Below are 21,908 nucleotides of genomic sequence, written 5' to 3'. Positions count from 1 at the left end.
ATTAGGAGAAATACACTGAGGTGGTTTGGACATGTAGAGAGAATGGGGAATGAAAGACTAAGAGGGTGTATGTAGGTGAGGTGGAGGGAGGGAGAGGGAGGGGTAGACTGAGGATGAGGTGGAGGGATGGAGTTGAGAGGTATATGAGGGAGGGGGGGTGAGTTGGGGGGAGGGTAGTCAAATGGTGGGTGACAGAGCGATTTGGAGGCGTTTTGTCTGCGGCCACCCTTTGCAGGATTAGGGCATCGGGCTATAGATAGATAGATAGATTTAGTTATTTTTTTTATCTTTCCTCTTCCTTCTGCCTGTGGGCGGCTCTACACTGAGTGACAAGAGAAATGATTTCCCGTACACCAGGAAACCATTTACTACGTTAGGTGGTAACCATATAACCAAATTATGGCGCCTGGTGGTTTATTGGGTAATTAAGGTGCCCCAATTGGATTGAGCCTGTGTAGGTTTATATCCAAGGGATGGTTGGGGTTTATTGCTCATGTAATGCCACTCAGGGATGAGTGAGGCTGGTCACTCATCTTAAATGTCAGGACCAACTTGCCTAGCCCAGGGTTCCAATGCTCCTGATGGGGCGACATAGGATTGGATGATGGATGAATGGATTTATTTTTGTTGAATTATTATTATTATTTTTTTTTTTGGGGGGGGGAGTTATACATACTGTGTATCTTAGTACTTTGTAATATTATGGTAGTGATTCTTCATACTGTATGTAGTATTACAGGTCAAGTATCAAAAACTTATTTGTGCTGAACTAAAACTGCAGCATCATGTGACTCTGCACTTGCAAAAGTAGCAGTAGACACTTCATGAGAGTACAGTCATAGCAGACATTTCAACATTACTCCTTTCAGGCCTAGGAGGAGGTACTATATGAATGTTTCTCTTTAACATTTCTTTATTCAGCACAGAAAGTAAAGAAAGTTAACAATGAACAATGTAATGCACTGCAGGTTTAATATATAAAAGTACATATGCTTAGCAATGTAAAGTGCTTCTTTATACAATTTATATCATAGGGATACACTACTACCATCCATCCATCCATCATCAAATCCTTTATTGCCACATCAGGAGTATAAGGGCCTTGGCTTAGGCTACTCAGTGCAAACTTTTAAGGTAAGCATGATCATTCTCCTTTCCCTGATTAGTGCCATGGAGACAATAAACCCAAACCATCCTTGGACTTTACCATTTGTGTCACAACCAGTTATAACTCCTTAACCCCATTACCATGAACTTAACCCCTTAACCTCATTGCCACGAGCCTGCCTTCCCACCATTACCATATCCTAGTAATAGGTGGAGGATCTAGGAAGTTTTAGACAACCCTCTACCATCCCGAATAATAAAGCATTGGCTTTTGACGTCCTGCATACATCCTCATACGCTCCTGTTGCCTAGAAATGACCTACCATACAGAGTACGCCATTGCGGGGAAGAGTATAACCCATTAGGAAGACAGTTCCAGAGCTGATTGGTTGCATACATGAAGGACTGGGAATAATGGCTGTCATGCATTGGAGTTGGACAGAAAAGGTTGGGAGTTTGTTGCTAGATGGGTGCTATGCACCTGCTGTAGTGGTAGAGGGATGCAAGCAAGCAGTTCAGAAAAGCAGTGACCACTGAAGTAGTGACAGAAAAGAGATAAAGATGCAACAGTGCAATGAAGAGATAGAGGCTCACTCAAGGGAGTCAGTAAGAGGAGACCTAAATAGATGAAAAGCCATTAACTCCACCTAGTTAAGAAGAACCATATGCAGGGAGCCTCCCCACACAGAGTTGTACTCAACACAGGGACAAATAAAACCTGTGTAAAGAGAATATAATTGTGCAGGGGTAAAGAAGGCATGGAGTCAGCTTAGCAGACCTAATCTCTTTGAAGCAGATTTTACGAGAGAGGTAGTATGATCTTTCCAAGATAAATCCAATGAGAATAAAACCCCAAGTATGTTCAAAGATAATGCAGGATTAAGCTGGGTATTGTTAAAAATTAGAGGATATTCCTGTGGTGGATTTTGACAGGTCAAAAGATGCAAGAACTGAGTTTTTGATTCATTAAAAACAAGATTACTTTTACCCTAATCATTGATATGAGCCAAGTCAGACATTACATGTGCCATAGCCTCATCCTTTGTTTGTTGAAGTAACTACTGGGATGGACACTGCAGAAAGGTGGAGCCATCAGTGTATGAGTGGATAGGGTTAGATGTACAGTTTAGAAGGTCACTGATGAAAGGAAGCAAGAGAGTTTGTGATAGGACAGAGACCTGTCATTTAGCATGAAGTCATCTGAAGTTAGCTCACCATCCAGTCACTGGATGTAGTGGGTGGAAACCATGTAACCACCAGATGGATGCGTGGTGGTATAGCAAGTTAAGGTGTTCCCAACGGATGTGGCCCACTACAGTTTAAGTCTGAGGAATAGTTAGGGTTTATTGCTCACATCATGCAACTGAAGGGGTGAGTGACTGATCATTCTCATCTTGTTATTACTGATGGTTTTTGTGCTGATGTTACCCTAGCATCACTGAATGTGAACCCAGTGGACTGCATGCCAAAGCTGTGCTTCTCTTGCAGTCCATCATCCACTTTTTGGGAATTAAGGAGGGAGTTGAGGGATGTTTGAATAGCCAGGGAGTGGTGCCTCTTAGTTATGATGGTGCTAATGAGATGTCTCTCTCTCCAGCATTCTTTCTCACCTTAAATGTCAAGACTGAGTAACCTAGCCCCAGGCCCACTGCTTCAGATGACACAATAAAGGATCAAATGATGGTTGGATGGATGGTAATAAATTATATCCCAGATTCAACTTTACAGTCTAAAACTATTATATATATATTCTGTCATTAATACATCTTAAGTCTCAATAATCCAGTTTAAAATTTCAATTGTTTTAACTTTAACAGACTAATTAAATACCATTTTCTTACACTGTCAGTAACAGCTTTAGATAAACAGATTTTAAAATTATGTTAAAATACAGTACAACATCACCATATCCCGATTTCCCATTACAAAAGTCATAGGATGCACTAATATCATTACTTAAATACTTTAAAAGTCCAGTATGTAAAAGGTAGTACTGTTGCCACTGGGCCATGTTTTATCATCTCGGTTTTAACACTGTCATTCTTTTTCCTTTGGGATACGAGAGGTATAATACTTTAGTTATGGCACATCTTGAACACCACTGTGGTGCTACTTCTTCTCTCGCTGGCGATGTATAAAACTGAGTGGTGGTGTGGCAGGGGCAGAATAGACACATTCTCCAGCAATGAATGTGTGCAAGACAGTCATTGAGTCCTCATGGTCACTCAGCAGGAGGAAGTCAGCATCAGCTCCATACTTTAGTGTTCCTTTTACGCCACTTAGGCCCATCACTCGTGCTGGATGCTCTGTTGCAGCTTCTATGCCTTCCACCAGGCTCACTCCTAGAAGAACCAAAAATGAATGAAAATGGGTATTTTTCAGGAACACTTAGAGTGTACTGAATTGTATGAAATACACTCAGACTTAATACTAATGAAAGATAACAAATAACTTTTATCCATCCATTGTCCAATCCTACATTGCCCCATGAGGAGTGTAGGAGCCTGTGGCAAGGCAGTTGGTCTTGACATTTAAGATGAGAGTGGCCAGCCTCACTCATCCCTGAGTGGTATTACATGAGCAATCAACCCCAACCATCCCTTGGATATAAACCTTCACTGGCTCAATCTGATTGGAGTGCAATAATTATCCACTAAACCACTAGGTGCCAAAATTTGGTTATATGGTTACCACCCAGTGTAGAAAATGGTTTCCTGGTGGACAGGAAACCATTTGGTTTGTCACTCAGTGTAGAGTCACCCACAGGCTGAAGGACGAGGAAAGAATGAAGGAAAAAGAGACAGACGAGGGAGTGTAAAGTCACCCGTAGGCAGAAAGATAAGGAAAGAATGAAGGAAAGATGGAAGAGAATGGAAGGAAATATTTTAAATAGCAACAATCAGTACCATATTACCACTGCAGGTTGCAGGGGACTGAGGCTAGGTTACTGTAGTCCAGAATATAAGTGCCAATTAGCATAAAAAAGCAAAGGGCATACTGAGGTTTAAAAAAAAAAAAAATCAATTTTGCCCACTTCCAGGTGTAAGGGCCTGAAGCTAGGCTACCATCTGTCCAGACTATATAAGGACTGGAGACTTGCCCGCACCCCTGGTAGCATCAACATGACAGAAAAATTCCTGGCCACCTCGTAAACTCAAACTATGATATGTAAGCCACAGTATACCCTGACCTTAGTGCATTACCAAGCATGAAGTAGTAAAAGAGCATTTGTAAAATGCATCCACAACTTGCATTGTGTTATTGCGATTCATTTCATCTGTTTACATAAGGTGATGATTTCTGTTGACAGCATTATGACAATATGTCAGCATGAGAATTAGTGTGAAGTATGAACTAGGTGACATGTCATCTAAGTAGCTGTTTATCCTGAGGCAGTACTAGCCTCCTAAAGAGTCATCCAGTTGGCCTGAGAGTGCCTAGAACTTTTTCTATAGACAAGATATTATTTCTGCCAAGTTGAACTGAACGGACTACTGTATAGTGTATGAATGACAGTCTTGTTTGGAACTTGATTATTGCTTTCCTTCATAATTTCTTCATTCCTTATTCAACAGAAATTCTCTAGCATGGGTCCTTTAGAGAAAATATATTTCTTGCAATTTTTTTTTAGGGTGCATTGCACAATGGATAACCTCAGTATTTTCAATAGTCAGTAACTTTCCTAATGTTAATAATAATATAGTATGGTAGTGTACTGAAATCATAGTACAGTACAGTACTATAGAACCTAATTATTTCATAAATAATTAACTTCAGTTATAATGCATGTTTAGTAACTTATGCTACTAAAGTACAGTATTACAGAACAAGAGTAATATATAGACAGCATTCTGAATACAAAGGCCTTACCTGCATCTTTGACAAATTGCCTGACACAGTGATCCATTGTGACAATGGAGCCAGCTAATGTGTCAGAACCAACCAGTCGTGCACACTGACCAGCCACACGCACCTTCATCTGACCTATCTGGTGTTCTCCCTCACCCAAACCCATTGCTGCCATTGCATCAGTCACCAGCACCAAACCTGTCACATGGGAAAGAATTGGCTTATTTTTTCATGACAGCAGAATATATAGGGAAAAGCACAGATTTTGAGGGGACATATACCCCTTCTTATTTTTTGACAGACCAATGATTACAGTACTTATCATAAAAGATCAGTGTTATTTACCAGAGTATATGCAAAAAATGTCTTGCACAAATGTTTCATAAAACTGCTGCTGCAAAAAGGGTTTTTTGGTAATAAATTCTGAGGAATTTGGTAATGAGTCAGCAGGAATTCAAATTTGTGGTAATTCTGCAAGGAATCATGCCCCCCTCTTCTAATCCTAGATCCAGTCCTGTTGGGAAAATTAAATATTAGTATCAGTAACCTAATCCTGCTTCCCTGTTTTTGTATGAAGGAAGATATGTAATATAAGAAATCCCTTTTAGGTTATGAATAAGGCAAAATGGAAGTTTCATCAATTCTTCCTCCTGCACTGCAGGAGCTCCAAAACTGCTTGAATTACAGATGGCATGTGATGATTTTACCATATATCAATTTAAAAATGAATTGGTAATGAAAACATTAAGTGGAAAAACTCCATGTCCCCAGAGATATGGGCCACACAATCATTCACACATTATTCAATCCCAATGAATCCTGGATCCACCTCACAGGCCAACCCATTTGCAAAGGAATTAATTTAAAAAACAAGAAATGAAAAGATATAGAACAAGCCCACAAAATTTTTAAAAGTGCGCAAAACAAGACACCAACTGCATTATAACCTTTGGGGTGAGTGCGATGAGCAATCCTGAGAGCAGCAGGGTGTGTGTGGATGCCATCTGCAATGATCCCATAATGTACTGGACGTGGCACCAACCGACTTGTCAGCAGACCCACCAGTCCAGGGTCACGGTGATGGAACTGAAACATGTATTATGCTGATTAATTTTTACAGAAATGAGTGTTACCTGAAAACTACATCACCCCACCTGTAGGTGGGAAAAGAAGCAGGATGATAATGATGATCATGATCATGATGAAAATTAAATGTAACTGACAGAAAAGTGAATTCATGGAATGAATATAATACAAGAGCTTCTAATGCAGTTTCCAGGAGGTGGCCAGAGGGTATTCTATCATGCAGAATAATGCTAGGGACATAAGGTGGTGGTGGTGGTGATGGTTGTTGTTTCTTAACCTCAATCTGGCTGAGCAGACCCATTGACCACAAGTAAGCAGCTGCTTTTGCAAGGCTACCCCACAGGCACGGTACAGCACATAACTACACCATGTAGGGAACTGGCATCCCCTTGCGGTAGACAGCACCTCACCAGGGTCAGACCAGAGACCTTCCCAACAGCAAGGAGCAGGAAAATATGAGGTGGTGTTGTTCCCAGGTGGTCATCACAGCTGCTTAGCTCCACCCAAGGTGCACAGCAGCACAATATGTAGGTTCCTAATCAGTTTAAAATATCTGAACTGCAGTGGTTTAACCACCGGCCCTGCTATGACCTGGACCTTTTGTGGACCATAGAAGAGTTCACACTGGACTGGTTGTTATTAGTAAGTCATCATTAACCTAAGCAATTTTGCCGTCATCTGACCTCTTGCTCACCTAAGGATGGGGTGAGGTATGGTCCAGAAAACAGACAGCTAAAGCACAACAGAAGGAGAACTATCATCAGCATGCCTTGTGAAATGGGCCGCTCCTTTTTCATGCATTTATGCTCCTCTGAACTGTCTGCTTGCATCCCTCCACCTCTACAACGGGTGCATAGCACCTGTCTAGTAACAAACTCACATCCCTTTTCTGTCCGACTCTCTAATGCAAGAGTTAACCGGTACTCCCAGTCCTTCATTTATGCAACAGGTCAACTCTGGAACTGTCTCCCTCTTGTCTGTATTTCCTGCTTCCTATGATCTCTAGTCTTTCAAACGCAGTGTGTCCAGGCATCTTGAAATGAACAGATCTTGAATCTGGCTCTGTTGTATTGTTTTTGTCTTTTTCTTGGAAGGAACAGTTTACGGGCCCCTGGCATTTGGTTCCTCCTTCCATGCATAAAACAAAAAACAACTAATGATTGCCATGAATTTAAACAAAGGCATGGTATACTGATAAAACTTTAAAAGGCTTAACCATAAATATAAAAGCAAATACATGAGATGAATGGAATGTATATGAAGTACTAACAGGTAACATGGCATTGAAGAGGTGAGTGATGAAAGATGCTCCCCGACTCACTGCTGCCTCGCCATCCTCTAGGTTACCATTGGAGTGACCTGCAAAGACAAAAACTGCAAAATAGGCCATAATACATCATCATCATTAGTGCCCTGATTATTACAGTTATTGTTGCTGCTCCACCCCAGTCATGCCTGACCCACCAGACCCATTGACCACAGGTATGCAACTGCCCATATGGAGTTGTTTCATGAATTTCCTACACCTCTGATGTTGTGTCTGCATTAAGTGAAGAATATTGTGCAGTGCTTCTTTGTATGGGTTATGCTGTGTGTACCTAGTCTGCAAGCGGGGTGCATGTCATCTGTGATTACACGCAAATCACATCTGACTTGGTAACGGAGGAGGGCTGGGTGATGTCCTGATCTAAGGCAAGCTATATGGCCTCAGTCACCTCTGTACTGTATATCTCTGTTGGGCAGATGCTGGGAGAGGGGCATGCATTATAGTGTTCAGATCAGGTGTTGTATTTCCTTGTTGTATGAGTAAGTAGGTATTTCTTCAATGCTGCTGTTGGAGGATCTGGAGGTGGGATGTTACTGAAGAGATGAGATGTTGTTTAAGATATTACTGTACTTTTCTAGGGCACAACCATGCTGGAGAAATCATTCTTTGGTCTCTGCAAAAATACCTTCAGAGAACTGCTTTATAAAATGAATTATAATACTGCAGTACTGTCTACTGATACTGATGGCATATTGATGCTGTGCTTAATGTATGACATCCATCACATACTGCCATTGCACAACAAAATTCAGGTTCTCCTTAACCCCTTAAACGCGGATCGTCGCGTTTGCGACGCTCGGCGAAAAGGACATAGTGGCGGATCGTCGCGTTTGCAATTCTAGTAAATTTTGAATAACCGCGGGCAAGCAGGCTCCAGCTGGTATTGTCTATCAGTACCACCACCCTCTAGCTACAACTAGCATACTTTACCTTTGTGCTACTGACCTCAGTTGTTGCCAAGTATCGCATTTTCCCCCCGTCCCCCCCTCACCACGGCCCGGCCAGCCTGGCTGTGATACATGGCAGCGCTCTGAGCGCTCAGAACTGTAAATCTGCGCTCTCCTCTCACAAGCAGTTTATGCTACTAGGAAACACTTGTTTCCCCAGTTGTAACACTAGCTTTTTTTCTCACGGTTTGCCCATGTTTAGTCAGTTTACTGCAGGCTTTCAAAGTGACATTATGGCGAGTTCTAGCTCTTCCCAGTCAGTGCAAGCGGCCGACAGGAACGAGAATAAAGTGGTGGGCGTAAGGCAGAATAAAAAGCGCGCTGTGGTGATCTTTTGGGCAGTAATATGATTGAAAATAATGTAGTATACATGTTTTTAGCTGTGAAAATGGAAATGTTTGTTGAGTGACGGGAAGACCGCCGCCACAGTGCATGTCGGCCGTACGCTCCGTTGATTTTAGCCGTATTTTCAGTGCTTATTGTACAAATACGGATTCCTAACTACCTTTACGTTGTAGTATAAAGTTTACTGTGACAGAATGAGGCTGTGGTAGAGGGGAAACCGGGTTGCTGGAGGTGTGAAAGTGAAGATTTGGTTACCCAACTTTGCAAGTCTCCACAAGTCCTTGGGTAGTCCACGAAGGCTCAACACCTGTCTCTGGAGAAAGCTGAATGTAAGTACTATCTGCCAAACCAAGTATAATGTTCTAGGGTTAATCTCTGATTTTTGGCGAATATTTTCCTACAGGTACTCAGACCGCAATACAACCCCGCCACTCAGGGGAGAACGACTGTAAACAACCGCGTTTAAGGGGTTAAAGGTAAAGGCTAAATCATTACCATTCAGTTTCATGTGCATTTAACTTCCTAACTTACAGAGCATGATCAACAATGTGCATGTCATCAAAAACATAACAGGAAATTCACACACACACACACACACACACACACACACACACACACACACACACACACACACACACACACACCGCTCGCTGGTGCAGTGGTAACGTTCTCGCTTGCCATCTGGTAGATGGGAGTTCGCGCCTCGCTCAAGTTGTGAAAAGTTTTACTGACGAAGTGGGTGGTCACTGTCCCCCTTGAGCAAGGGGATGGGTGTGTGTGTGTGTGTGTGTGTGTGTGTGAAGGTCACAGCCTTGCCCTTAGATCGGACTATATGAGCTCTCAGCTCCCTTCCGGGAGGGTAAAAGCTGATGATCACGACCATCAAGTGATCCTGACCGACCCGATGAATTACACACACACACACACACACACCTGTATACATGTATACCTAAGTAATGCATGCATGCACATGCACACACACAACTTAGCACAGACAGAGAGGTGGTTTTGAGAGCTGTGATGATGAAAAAGCCCAAGAATGCCTGTGCTAGATCAGAGGATCTGACAACAGAATCCAAACTGGGTTTAGTACTGGTTGCACTTGGCTCATTACAGAGGAGGGATAGGGTGTGACTGAGAGAACTTGGAACATGTTACTGACACCACACTATATCAGGGGAAGGATAGGGTGTGACTGAAAGAACTTGGAACATGTTACTAACAATACACCATATCAGGGGAAGGATAGGGTGTGGCTAAGAGAACTTGGAACATGTTACTGACACCACACTATATCATGTTCATTCTATGGAAAAACACATTACAGGACGGATGATTGTACTGCCATATGATATAAACATAATTTTTATTCTGACCTTCCATCCACCATCACAAACTAAGAGTGCTCTGTTTTCACCTTCATCTTTCTCTCATCACAAAGTTATTCTTTGGATTCTGTCATGATCATAACAAGTCTCAAGGAACAATGTTATTCTTTCTGCACAAAGTCCTGCTATAAACTTTCCATTCTTATTCACTTTCCCACTTCCCAACTCCCAACTGTACTCTTCTCTTCACCAATCCGTACTCTTGCCTTCATACCTCTCAGTGCAGTAGCTCTGATATTCTGCCATTTTTGCAATCATTCAGTTGCTCCTTTCATTCTTTTTTTTTTCCTGTCCCATTCTCTGCTACTTTTATCATTGGTGCACACATGGACTTGTAGGAGCTGATCACGGAGAATAAGAGAGTAGCAGATGAATGATTTAGGAGGTGGAGAGATGGAAGAGGTACTGTACAATGGTTTGAAAGTAAATGTAGATAAAACAAAACTGATGATAATCAAGGGTAGGTGGTGGTACTGTCAGAGTAGAATGAGTGTGGCCATGCATAGTTTGCCACCACAGTGTGGGAAGTAGCTCCATCTTGTGCAGCATTTGTGATAAGTGGGTGCATAACAGATGTTGTGATATTAGAGGTAAGCTGCAAAGTAATGCTGAGTTTATGTGTGCAGAATGTAGGGGAGGGCATGCAGAGACAGAGAGGTGGGAATGGATTAATCTTGCTGGAGAGTCTCTTCAGTGTATGGAGTTTTGTTACTTGGGGGACATGATGTATGCTGGTGAAGGTGGGGCTGGAGCTAGCTCAGTGGTAAAGGTAAGGAGTGGTTGGTAGATGTTGAGGGAGTTGCCCCTCCTAACATTATGAGGGCTCTCCCTCTGTGCTAAGGGGTCTTTGTGTGCACCACATACCAGATATGTAATCCTATACTGCAGTAAAACTTAGGCAACAGAGGAGGAGGATATTCATAGGCTCAAACATACAGAAATGATGATGAGATGGATGTATAATGCACCCTTGAATGAGGTGGGGGGGGGGTTAAGATTGCAAATGAAGAGTTGAGAGGAAAATGGGGACTTACATGTACAGTAGGTACGCATAGTATGCGAGCTCACAATACGCAAATCTCATTGTACACAAGGACCTATTTTTTAGCTAATTTTATTGTATTTTTTTAACAGTACGCGACTTGAACTTGTAATATGCAAAATGGCAGTGAAGAGTGGCCCAAATCCAGGGCTGAGAGCAGGAGACCGCAGCAGAACAGCCAGCACCACCAGTGATGGAGAGTGGAGACTTGTCAATGATGGAGATCAGCCGGGTACTGTGTGCCCTAGATAAATTCAAGGAAGAATTCAAGGACATCGAACACTGTCAGTTGCGAGTGGAGGAAGTGATGACTTCACTAGACAGAACCTTCTGCTACTACACAGACAAGCACAACCAGGAGGTAAACAGAAGGTAGCAAACCCTCATCACCCGTTACCTGCAGCCTAAAGAAAGTGAGGAATCACTCCCTTCAACATCAGAAGAGCCATTTCCTGGGGAGGATCAAGAGGATGATGCAATGTCTGAGGTGTTAGAAATAGACTTTGAAGGGTTTATGAACAAAGTGAGTGCATTAGCTAGTGAAAGTGTCAAAAGTGCTGGTGACGAGTGGTGAGGACTGTGGTGTGGCAGGAGGTGCACACTGGGTGCCTCAACCTGCCTCGGATCCCCTTCTTACGTTCATCAAGGCTGTTGTCCTCTTGGGTTAAGGTGAGCAACCATATTCTTGTTGGTTTAGTTAAGCCATATCCTTGCTGATTTGGTAAAGCCATAATCTTGTTGATTTACTTTATCTTAGGTAATATGTCTTAGATAGTTTCCCTGTACAGTACAATACTTAGGTCTGAATGACGTCTCAAGGGTTACCGATGAAGGGGGGTGCCGCCCATAAGTAATTTTTCCCATAAGTTTATGTATTCATAGTACGCGAATTCCTAGCATGCGACCTCCTCTGTTGCCCATAAACTCACATACTGTGCGTACCTACTGTATTAGTATTATGAAATGAAGGGGTAGACTGAGATGGTTTGGTCCTGTGGAGAGGATGGTGGATGACAGCTGGGTATTGGGATTGAGAGATGTGAGCACTATGGGAACAGCTGTGATAGGCAGAAAAAAAAAATATATAAGGTCACAAAGTGTGGCCTTCGGGCTTAGAGACTACTGTAACAGAGTGGCTGCTAGAGTTCAAGCAGCATAGATGCCGCCATTAGGTGACCAAGGTCGATGAATGCAAGCATGTTGGAGTCTTTATAAACAAATGAATGAATGAACTATCTTCCCCTGTCTTACACTTAAACCATATTGTGTAGCATATAAAATTCTAGCACAGTGCACTGCATCAAAGAGTACAGTGTCTGATATGTTTATCTTAATATTCCCCTTTTTAAGTTTAGTTACATATTGTATACAGTGTACTGTAGTTAGTAACTCAACTTCAGCTATGAAGGGATTTTGTCTTAATGACTAAGTTTCAGTTACCAGGAAACTGTATATTCAAATGATTCTATGGCACTAAGGCAGTTAGAGTGTGATGTCAACTTGTTGCAAATAAAATACAGAAATTTGCTGACAGGTTTATGACAGCCACATTATTTGATAAATGAAAATCCATCTCACCATAAGAAAGAAGTACTGTAGTTAGAGCAAATGGAAAAAAAAAAAAAAAATGCAAATGAAATAATAAGTAAAGATGATTATGATTTTGTGAAAGAATGAGGCTTCCGACGTACCAAGTGAAACTACAACACCTCTGTCAGCAAAGTGAGCAATGGCTTCTGATACTCCAGGCAGCTCTGGGGCCACTGTTACCAAAGCAACATTGTCCAGGGCTCCATATACTGCTTCCAGCTCCCCTACATTCTGGCCAAACACAGAAAAGTTAAATCAGTGGTGCTAAACAGGTTATTTGTCTCTTAGCACATTGTTTTTAACCCATTATCCTGTAATAGGATACATACAAACATGCCCATACCTTTTTAACAGCAGTGTTCTACACTTGCGTCGGCCAGCTTTTTTCATTTGATGCCTACTTTCTAAGCTGCATGGTTTCTTCTAATAATGTCAGGTTTCTAATCCTATAACTAGTCCTCAAGACTTCATCCTGTTTTTCCCATAGACTTTGAATATACACTTACTACAACTGATTATGATGACTGTCCTGTAAAAGTACCAGTTCATAAAACAGTTATGGCTGACATTGTTGTTCTAAGGTTTTTGTAGATACAATACAGATTGGCATCATTCACTTGTACTTTTGTTGTGTTAATGTAAAAATATGACAAGCAAGATTCAAAAACCTTTATCACAGTACAGTACCACAAACTATGAGGTTTGCTTACCTGAACGGAGTTGCGGATAAACTCAGGTTTGTGGGCACCCTTCTTCTCCATACTGATGAAGGGTCCCTCAACATGTGCCCCCAGGATCCCTGCACCCCATGACCCTCCAGCACGCTGCCTCAGTCGTGGCAGTACCTGATGTAAACATTTACTGTATTTTTTTAATTTGTTCTGATTTCATATACAGTACCACTAAATATATAAAACTAATGATAATACTGTAGTTCTATTACAAGTGTGAGGGACAGCCTGAAAAAGACCTAGTATGAGGTCCCAGAGTGTGACCTCAGGGATATGGAACTGAATAGAGAGGGTGCTAAAGAATGAGCAGTGTGGATAGCTGCCATTAAGTGACCGAGGCCAATGCATGCAAACATGTTGGAGCCTTTATAAATGAAGGCAGGAAGATATGAAGGTACTCTGAATTTCAGCCTTCTTGAGTCTTGTAGACTGGCTCTTCAGTAACACATCAAGCCTGATTTATTCAACACTACCCAATAAAATATTCCCCTATCTCAATTTCTCTCTTAATATAAAAAAATCTGGAAAAAGTTTGCATAAAGTAACATAATGATCAATTTATCAATGTCTGAATAAACACACATACACACACATCATAGGCTGCATGTTTATCTGGCACATAGTAAAATCTTCAAAATACCTTTGTACAGTAGACCCTCATTATATGCTGGTCTCATTTGCATGAAACACATTTTGAGCAGCATTATAAAATTAGACCCAAAGTTGGGCAGTGCGTTAAAATCATGTTTTTCCATGGTAAAATCCCTGGGCTGAATCCCATCCCAGTAGCAGACACCAGAAAAACACACACACACACACACACACAAGAAGTTTTAAAATCATTAAAGGAAGAAGTAAAGGAAAAAAATGATAAGAGGACAGAGGAAGAATGTAATACTTTTTTTTGGAGAGCATTGGATATGAAAGTAAGGAAATGGTATTTAAGGAAATAGAAGTGAAGGAAACTAAGGGGGATGGTCGTGAAAGATCAGAAGTTGAGGAAGTGGTACCGACAGAGAGTAGGAGAGAAGAGGGTATTAATAATGTCAAAAATAATTTGAAGGTGATACATACTAATGTTGATGGTTTCATATCGACAAGGATCGAAAATAATGATTTCTTGAAAGAACATGAACCTCATGTCATGTGCTTTGTAGAGACCAAATTAAGAGAAGATATTGATGTTCATTTGGGAGATGGTAAATACAAATTGTGGAGAAAAGACAGAAAAGAAAAAAAGGGAGGAGGGGTGATGATAGCAGTGAAGAACAACATAAATGTAGATACTGTGGAAATGGGAGAAGGCAGGGCTGAAGTGATATATATGAAATTAGAAACTGGAGAGAATGTTAAGAGAGATATGGCGGTAGTGTATGTTCCCCCAAAGACGAGAGCATGGAAGGATGACGAATACCATGAGATGTTGTCAGATATGGCTAGCTACTTGCAAAAATTATTGAGAAAAGCAATAATATAATTTTGGTGGGTGACTTTAATTGTAAAGAGGTGAACTGGGAGGAATGGTACTCGGGAGGTGGTGAGGATTCGTGGGGCACTATGTTATTAAATATAATAATGAATAATGTGATGACGCAATGGGTCAAAGAAGAGACACGGTTTCGAGGTGAGGACACACCAGCAGGGTTAGATTTACTGTTCACTAAAGAATCCGATGTAATAGAATCATTGGAATATCTCTGTCCTTTGGGAAAAAGTGATCACGTGGTCACTGAGTTCCAGATGTTAATAGGAAACGTCGAGCCAAGAGACGAGCTTCATAGACAGGGAAGATACAACTTTGGGAAAGCAAATTTTACAGGATTGAGAAACTTTTTTGAAAATGCGGATTGGAGAAAATTCAGAGAAACAAGAGAGATACAGAGGAAGTGGGATATCTTTCTGGACCTCTATAATTTGGGAGTGGAAAAATTTGTACCAAGAGTAAGAGGGAAAGAAAACAGGAAAAAGGAGTGGTTTAATAGAAGATGTATGATAGCAAAAAAAGAGAGAGATAAGGCGTGGAACAATTGGAGAAAGAGAGGTAACGACAGAACTAAGGAAGAATATAAAAGAACAAGAAATGAATACACAAGAATATGTAGAGAAGAAGAAAGAAATTTTGAAAAAGGTATACAGTAATTGACAAATGCATGGATGAACCCAAACTGTTTTATAGATTTGTTAATGGCAAACTGAAACAAAAGGAAGGAATCACCAAGCTGAAAGTAGAAGGAGAGGTCTTTAAGGATGCGGCAATGCAAGCAGAAATAATGAACAAACGTTTCCAGTCAGTTTTCACTAAAGAAAAGGAGCTTGTGGAAGGAGAGGGAGTGATTAGAAATGTTCTGGTGATGAAAGATATAAAAGTGGAGGTACAAGAAGTGTATAAATTACTGGAAACTCAAGATGTAAGGAAAGCCCCAGGACCTGATGGAATTTCTAATTGGGTACTGAAGGAATGCAGAGAACAACTGGCGGATAAAATTCACAGCTTAATTGTATACTCACTGGAAGAGGGGAAAGTGCCAAAAGAATGGAAGAGGGCAAATGTGGTACCAATTTACAAGGGAGGAAACAGGGAAGAACCCCTGAATTATAGACCAGTGTCTCTAACCAGCACGGTCGCAAAATTGTGTGAGAGAATCCTGAAAGACAGATGGATAAAATATCTGGAAGAGATGAATATTTTGGCTGAATGCCAGTTTGGATTCAGAAGTGGAAGGTCATGTGTTTCAAACTTGTTGAGCTTTTACTCAAGAGCGATTGACGTGGTACAGGAGAGAGATGGTTGAGTGGATTGTGTGTACTTAGACTTAGAGAAGGCCTTTGACAAGGTACCTCATAAGAGACTAATGTGGAAACTAGAATATATAGGAGGACTAAAAGGGAAACTTCTGGAATGGATGAGAGACTTTTTGAGAGACAGACAAATGAGGACAGTAATAAAGGAAAAGATGTCTGGATGGAGGGAAGTAACAAGTGGAGTCCCTCAAGGCTCAGTGTTGGCGCCAGTAATGTTCCTGATTTACGTAAATGATATGGTAGATGGAGTGAACAGTTATGCAAGTCTGTTTGCTGATGATGTAAAGATCTTGAGGAAGATAGAGGTTGAGGAGGATTGTAAAATACTGCAGGAGGATTTGGATAGGATACACAATTGGAGCCGGACGTGGGAAATGAAATTTAATGTAAAGAAATGTAAAATATTGGAATTGGGTAAAAGTACCAGGAGACTATCACTGAATTATTTTTTGGGTAATGAATTAATCACAAAAAGCAGAGAAGAGAAAGATTTGGGAGTGCTGGTCCAAGATAGTTTGTCACCAGAAAAGCACATTAAGAAGATAGTTGGAGAGACTCTTGACTAACATAAGAGTAGCATTTCATTATATGGATGAGGAAATGATGAAAAAATTGATAGTGGCCATGATCCGCCCCAGGTTAGAATATGCAGCGGTAGTGTGGTCCCCACACAAAAAGAAAGATATAAACAAGATTGAGAGAATACAAAGAACAGCAACCAAGATGGTCCCCAGTCTGACAGACCTGTCATACAGAGAGAGGCTGGAAAAACTGGATTTGCCTTCGTTAGAGGAAAGGAGAAAGAGGGGAGACATGATTGCGGTGTTCAGGACCATGGTGGGAATGGTGGGAATAGATAAAATTGACAAAGAAGATCTGTTTGTATGGGATAAGACAGCAACAAGAGGACATGGAATGAAATTGAAAAAGTCAAGCTGCTTGAAGGATATCAAGAAATATAGCTTTCCTTACAGAAGTATAGACTTATGGAATAGCCTGGACAAAGAGATCGTCCAGTCTAAAAACTTAAACGAGTTTAAAGTTAAATTCGACTTATTGAGAAACAGCGACGGAAACCCACGAGCTTAGTACATTCCGTGTATATCACAATTAGGTATATTAGGTAAATACTTAAATATTTGGAACGACTTAGACAAAGAGGTGGTGCATGAGAAAAACATTCATGTGTGTAAAGGTAGACTTGATAAATGTGGATATGGAGACAGGACAACACGAGCATTGCTCAATTCCTGTATACTACAAATAGGTAAATAGGTAAATACACACACACACACACACACACACACACACACACACACATACACACACCGCTCGCTGGTGCAGTGGTAACGCTCTCGCTTGCCAACTGGTGGACAGGAGTTCGCGCCTCGCTCAGGTTGCGAAAAGTTTCACTGACGAAGTGGGTGGTTACTGTCCCCCTCGAGCAAGGGGATGGATGTGTGCGTGTGTGAAGGTCACAGCCTTGCCCTTAGATCGGACTATATGAGCTCTCAGCTCCCTTCCGGGAGGGTAAATGCTGACAATCACGACCATCAAGTGATCCTGACCGACCCGGTGAATTATATAAATTACACACACTTGGTGACGTGTACCAACATGGTAACCTTGCATGTGCAATTTGTTTCCTGTCCCCTCCTCTCATGCATGCACACTGTGCTTCCTCCTCACTCTGTATCCCAGTGGCCAAGACCTGGTGCTTCACAACTCTACATCTCATGCGACTGTCATACCACAATTGTGTCTGAGTGTAATCTGCATTTGTGATGGCATCAACTACTCGCCCCACAACCTGCCAGTGGACCTACAAGTGGAAGGGTCCAATGAGATCCACTGAGTGTTTGGACAAGAAAAGAGGAGAGACTTGTGACTAGCTGTTAATAAATGAGTGATGGACATAGCAAATTTTTAAAATGGTAATGAATCAGCCATTTGGATTGTGAAGAAGAAACAGGACAAAATCCTGCAACCACAGCAACGTAGCAGTCCTGGAACTTGCTGGCTAACTCAAAGATTTATTAATGGCCTTGGTTCCCGACAGGTCCTACATGCAGAGAAAGAACAGTTAATAAAGGAAATCAATGAGTTGTCTCAACAACTTATTGCTGCTTGCCTGCTTCCTGCCCACTCCAACTCATGACCAGCCATCTCAGTCCCCCCATCCTAGCACATCCACACCATCACATTCATCAACACTAGCTTTGCCTCTGACGATGAGAGGGTGAGTGAGCTTGAAGGGCTTGAGGCCCTTCAGGCCTGGCCTCAGCCCTCGAAGGGTTAGAGGCATTGCGCATTCTCCCTCCCCTAGCCCCTAAGCCTCAGATACTCCCCAACACCTATACTATGCATTGGGACTCCTCATAATTAGTGAAAAATCCCACTTATTTTACCACTTTTTACTTCTTAATTCACCCTATTTTTATGCCTAATGATGCTTCTACTGTTTTTGTGCTTCCTATGGTGAAAATCATGTATGCAATAGGGAGGGGAAAACTGTTCAAGAAAGCCAAAAAGGGGACTGGAAAATTTTGGAATTTCTTTAGGCACAGCAGCTACATGTAAATAACAGTGGTTCTTATGGGACACTATATGCAATCCAATTTGCACAGTATTTTCATTGATACATTAGTTGTGTAAAATGAGGGTCCACTGTATTTGTGTGAATACAGTCTAGTAGAAGGATTTTACTCAGTCAGTTTGTGTGTGAATTTGCAGACTTGTCATCAATGCACCTGTCCTATATTAACTTCATGGCGCTGCTAGAAACCACAGTCTCCCCTCTCATTTGCAGGCCATTTCCCTCATTTCCTCACTCCGACATCTCTTCCAGCCTATTTTTTCATTCCTTTTCCTTCCCCCTCTCTTTCCCACACCCTACCAACTCCTTCCTGTCTCACACATCCCATTCTCTAACTTCTTCACCTTCTCACACATCCATCTCTCTAGCTTCTTTCTCTCTTATCATTCTCTCTAGCTTCCCCCTATGACCCATCCTTCTTTCTAGCATCTCCTTCCTCTCTCATGCATCCTTCTTTGTGGCCTCTTCTCCTTCCTTCTTCCTTCTCAAAATGTTGTGACATTGCAGCTGTTCTATCTTGTTCACACAATAGCGGTAGGGCATCACATCTATCGGCCACTGAGGCAGCAGATGTGGTTGGTTATGCACTTAGAGAACATGCTATTTCTTACATATTACTTCAATATTTTGTGTATCATTACAGCATTATTACAATTACCATATTTTTTAAAAGAAGTAACTAAGGTTACTAGGACAAAAAAGGAAGATGCCATATAATATCTTCCAGTTCTGGAAAAGTACATTTGAGTTTCATCTGAAACACCCAACGAAGCATTCTTGGTTTCTAAACAACTTAGCCTGAGTGTTTGGGGTTCATGAAGGTGAACTGTGATTTACTGGGGAGTTTTGATATATGGAATTAAGTTATAAAAGGAACACATCTACAGCTGTTTACATTATTTTTTGCTGTAAGATATTTTTATCTAAAGCCAGTTACACCTACTCCCAAAATACTGCATCCTGTATGAGGTTTAAGGTTCAAGGTTATGCTATCATTTTCCAGAACACTTAAAGAACAGATGACCAGCCTATGACTCTGATAGTATTACAGTATATCCTGTACATGACTGAATCATCGTCTGCCACATCTATGGGATATGACAAGGGTAGAGTGCCAAACTTGTCAAATTATTAAAGGTTCAAATTACACATATGGTATACTGTACAGTACACCCTCGATATACGAGACTCTTAATAGTTCGTTAAATCTGAACACCATGGTGTTTGGTAATTTCTCAGGCATCATGGCTTTTACAAAACAAAGGTCATTAAATATTGAGTATCGTTCAGCTGTACAGTTGTGCACAATAACACATAGCTAGGTCTAAATGGCTCTTTTTCTTAATAAATACTCTACACTATTTATGGCTCCTCTCACAATGCTGGTCACCCAGAGACTGATGCGGCATTCTGCGTGATGTGGAGGAAAGCAGGTGTGTGTGCATACTTGTGTATGTGTAGGGATGCCATGATGGTCAGAGTTTCCTGCACGTCCATAATTTTACCAAACAAAATTTGTTAAATGAACATAACGTTTGGCCAGCTCAAGGTGGTCATTAAGACTGAAATTCGTTAAAAGAAGGTTTGGTATATCATGGGTTTACTGTATAATGACATGTGCAACCACTTGGATAGAAACTGATGTACAATAACTGTATTGTGAATGGCTATGCATATCAATAATAAAGAATGCATAAGTACTGGTACACCTATATAACTACTGGTATATCTACTGGTATACTGTACTTGTATAGAAATAAACTCAATTTCTAGTCTGCTATTACTATCCTACATTACAATCATTATATCTCCCCAACAGACTGAAGAAAATGTGTTGTACCTGGTGGTAGAGTGCAGGAGATGATGTGACCACAGTTGGGCAGTATGAGGTGACTCCAGTAGCAAGGAGCCCTTTAGACACCTTTGCCAGACACTCATCGAGCCGCTCAGGATCAGAAGAAAAGTCATAACCAAACCCACCTATATAAGGAGGAAACCCGTGAAAAGGTGAGGAATATATCTGTCCAAATCTTGTCATGTGATTACATTACTGTACTGTACCCACTGTGCCTTGCCTTGGAATTTTAAAACTACCCCCATCTTTTAGCTAGACATTAGGGTTGTAATATGCTGAAAAGTTGACAAACAGGTAAGTGATATCATAGTTTCTTACTTTATGATACACTTTATTCATACAGCTACTGTATTTATGATTAATTAGGCTATTTATGTCATCTGTAGCTATCAAGAAAAGTACAAAAAAGTATGAAGCAGAATACAAAAAAGTATTTTCAGTTACCCAACACAAATAAACTGAATATATCCAGTCCAAAGTACTTGGCACAAACCATTTAGCTGTATGTCAATGAAGCCTGGACAGATAAGAGCATCACGGCAGTCCACAGTAACATCTGCTCGCACACGCTCCTCAAAGAACACTGGTTCAGGGTTCAGAATCTTTCCATCTCTGAACCAAAAATCATCTTTCACAATTTTTCCATCCCTCACCAGTCGACAGTTCTTGAATTGGTAGATTTTGGACTGTGAGACTGGAGGAGATTTTTTGCTGGTTGATGGGTCTATGGACGGCATATTGTACTGTGTTGTTGGTAATGATGGAAGCTTAACTACTGTACTTCAAGGCACAAATATTACAGCAGTTGTGTGGTATCACAAGGGTAATAAGGTCACCTTAGCATTGCCCTGAAAAAAATTATAATATAACATCAGATAAATGTTTAAAATAACACATGTCTAGTTACTACTGCTAAGTTCAAATATACTGAAGGGGGCATTTTTATCTCATATCAGAAAAAGCAATATTCCATCTGGTAATAGCTCAGTGTTGAGGGCTGGAAATTAATACCATATACAGTACTAACAATAAAGTTCCTGCTAAAAAGAGCTTTCTGTATTAACACACTGCCAGTCAGTAAATTAACAATCACACTTCCTGAGTAGGTCATCAAGGATTAGGCAGATATTTTTTACTAGACAAAGACATTCTTAGGGTGGGGACATGGAATGTGAGAGGAGTGAATGATGAAGTGAAAGAGAGAGAGATTGTGCAGCTGCCTGACGATGCAAGAGTGGATATA

At 41.1% G+C, this 21,908-nt stretch overlaps 1 protein-coding gene across 1 annotated transcript; it reads right to left on the bottom strand.

Moving 5' to 3' along the window:
- Nucleotides 1-690: 690 nt before the first annotated feature.
- Nucleotides 691-21,508, bottom strand: LOC145414228 (N-acetylglucosamine-6-phosphate deacetylase). The gene is made up of 8 exons (XM_080283807.1): nt 21,159-21,508; nt 20,651-20,790; nt 13,392-13,526; nt 12,783-12,912; nt 7,313-7,401; nt 5,904-6,042; nt 4,978-5,154; nt 691-3,449 (listed from the first exon to the last, which is right to left on the bottom strand). Exons 1-8 carry the CDS (start codon nt 21,400-21,402, stop codon nt 3,217-3,219), a joined length of 1,287 nt encoding a protein of 428 aa, XP_080139933.1. The 5' UTR covers nt 21,403-21,508; the 3' UTR covers nt 691-3,216.
- Between the last annotated feature and the right edge of the window lie 400 nt (nt 21,509-21,908).

Source organism: Coenobita brevimanus, chromosome 98 (assembly GCF_032717465.1).
Source record: "Coenobita brevimanus isolate Jiangsu-jjx chromosome 98, ASM3271746v2, whole genome shotgun sequence".
NCBI lineage: Eukaryota > Metazoa > Arthropoda > Malacostraca > Decapoda > Coenobitidae > Coenobita > Coenobita brevimanus.
The sequence above is the reverse complement of the archived record's forward strand: the minus strand, read 5'-3'. Positions and strand labels throughout refer to the sequence as shown.

What these genes read in the sequence shown, in the direction of transcription:
- LOC145414228 (XM_080283807.1), bottom strand. Translation starts at nt 21,402, where the DNA reads ATGCCGTCCATAGACCCATCAACCAGCAAAAAATCTCCTCCAGTCTCA. An exon ending in AGGTGTTGTAGTTTCACTTG is followed by an intron (nt 7,402 to 12,782) that starts GTACGTCGGAAG and finishes TTGTCTTTGCAG; the next exon opens with GTCACTCCAATGGTAACCTA. An exon ending in TCTTCAATGCCATGTTACCT is followed by an intron (nt 6,043 to 7,312) that starts GTTAGTACTTCA and finishes TACATGTTTCAG; the next exon opens with TTCCATCACCGTGACCCTGG.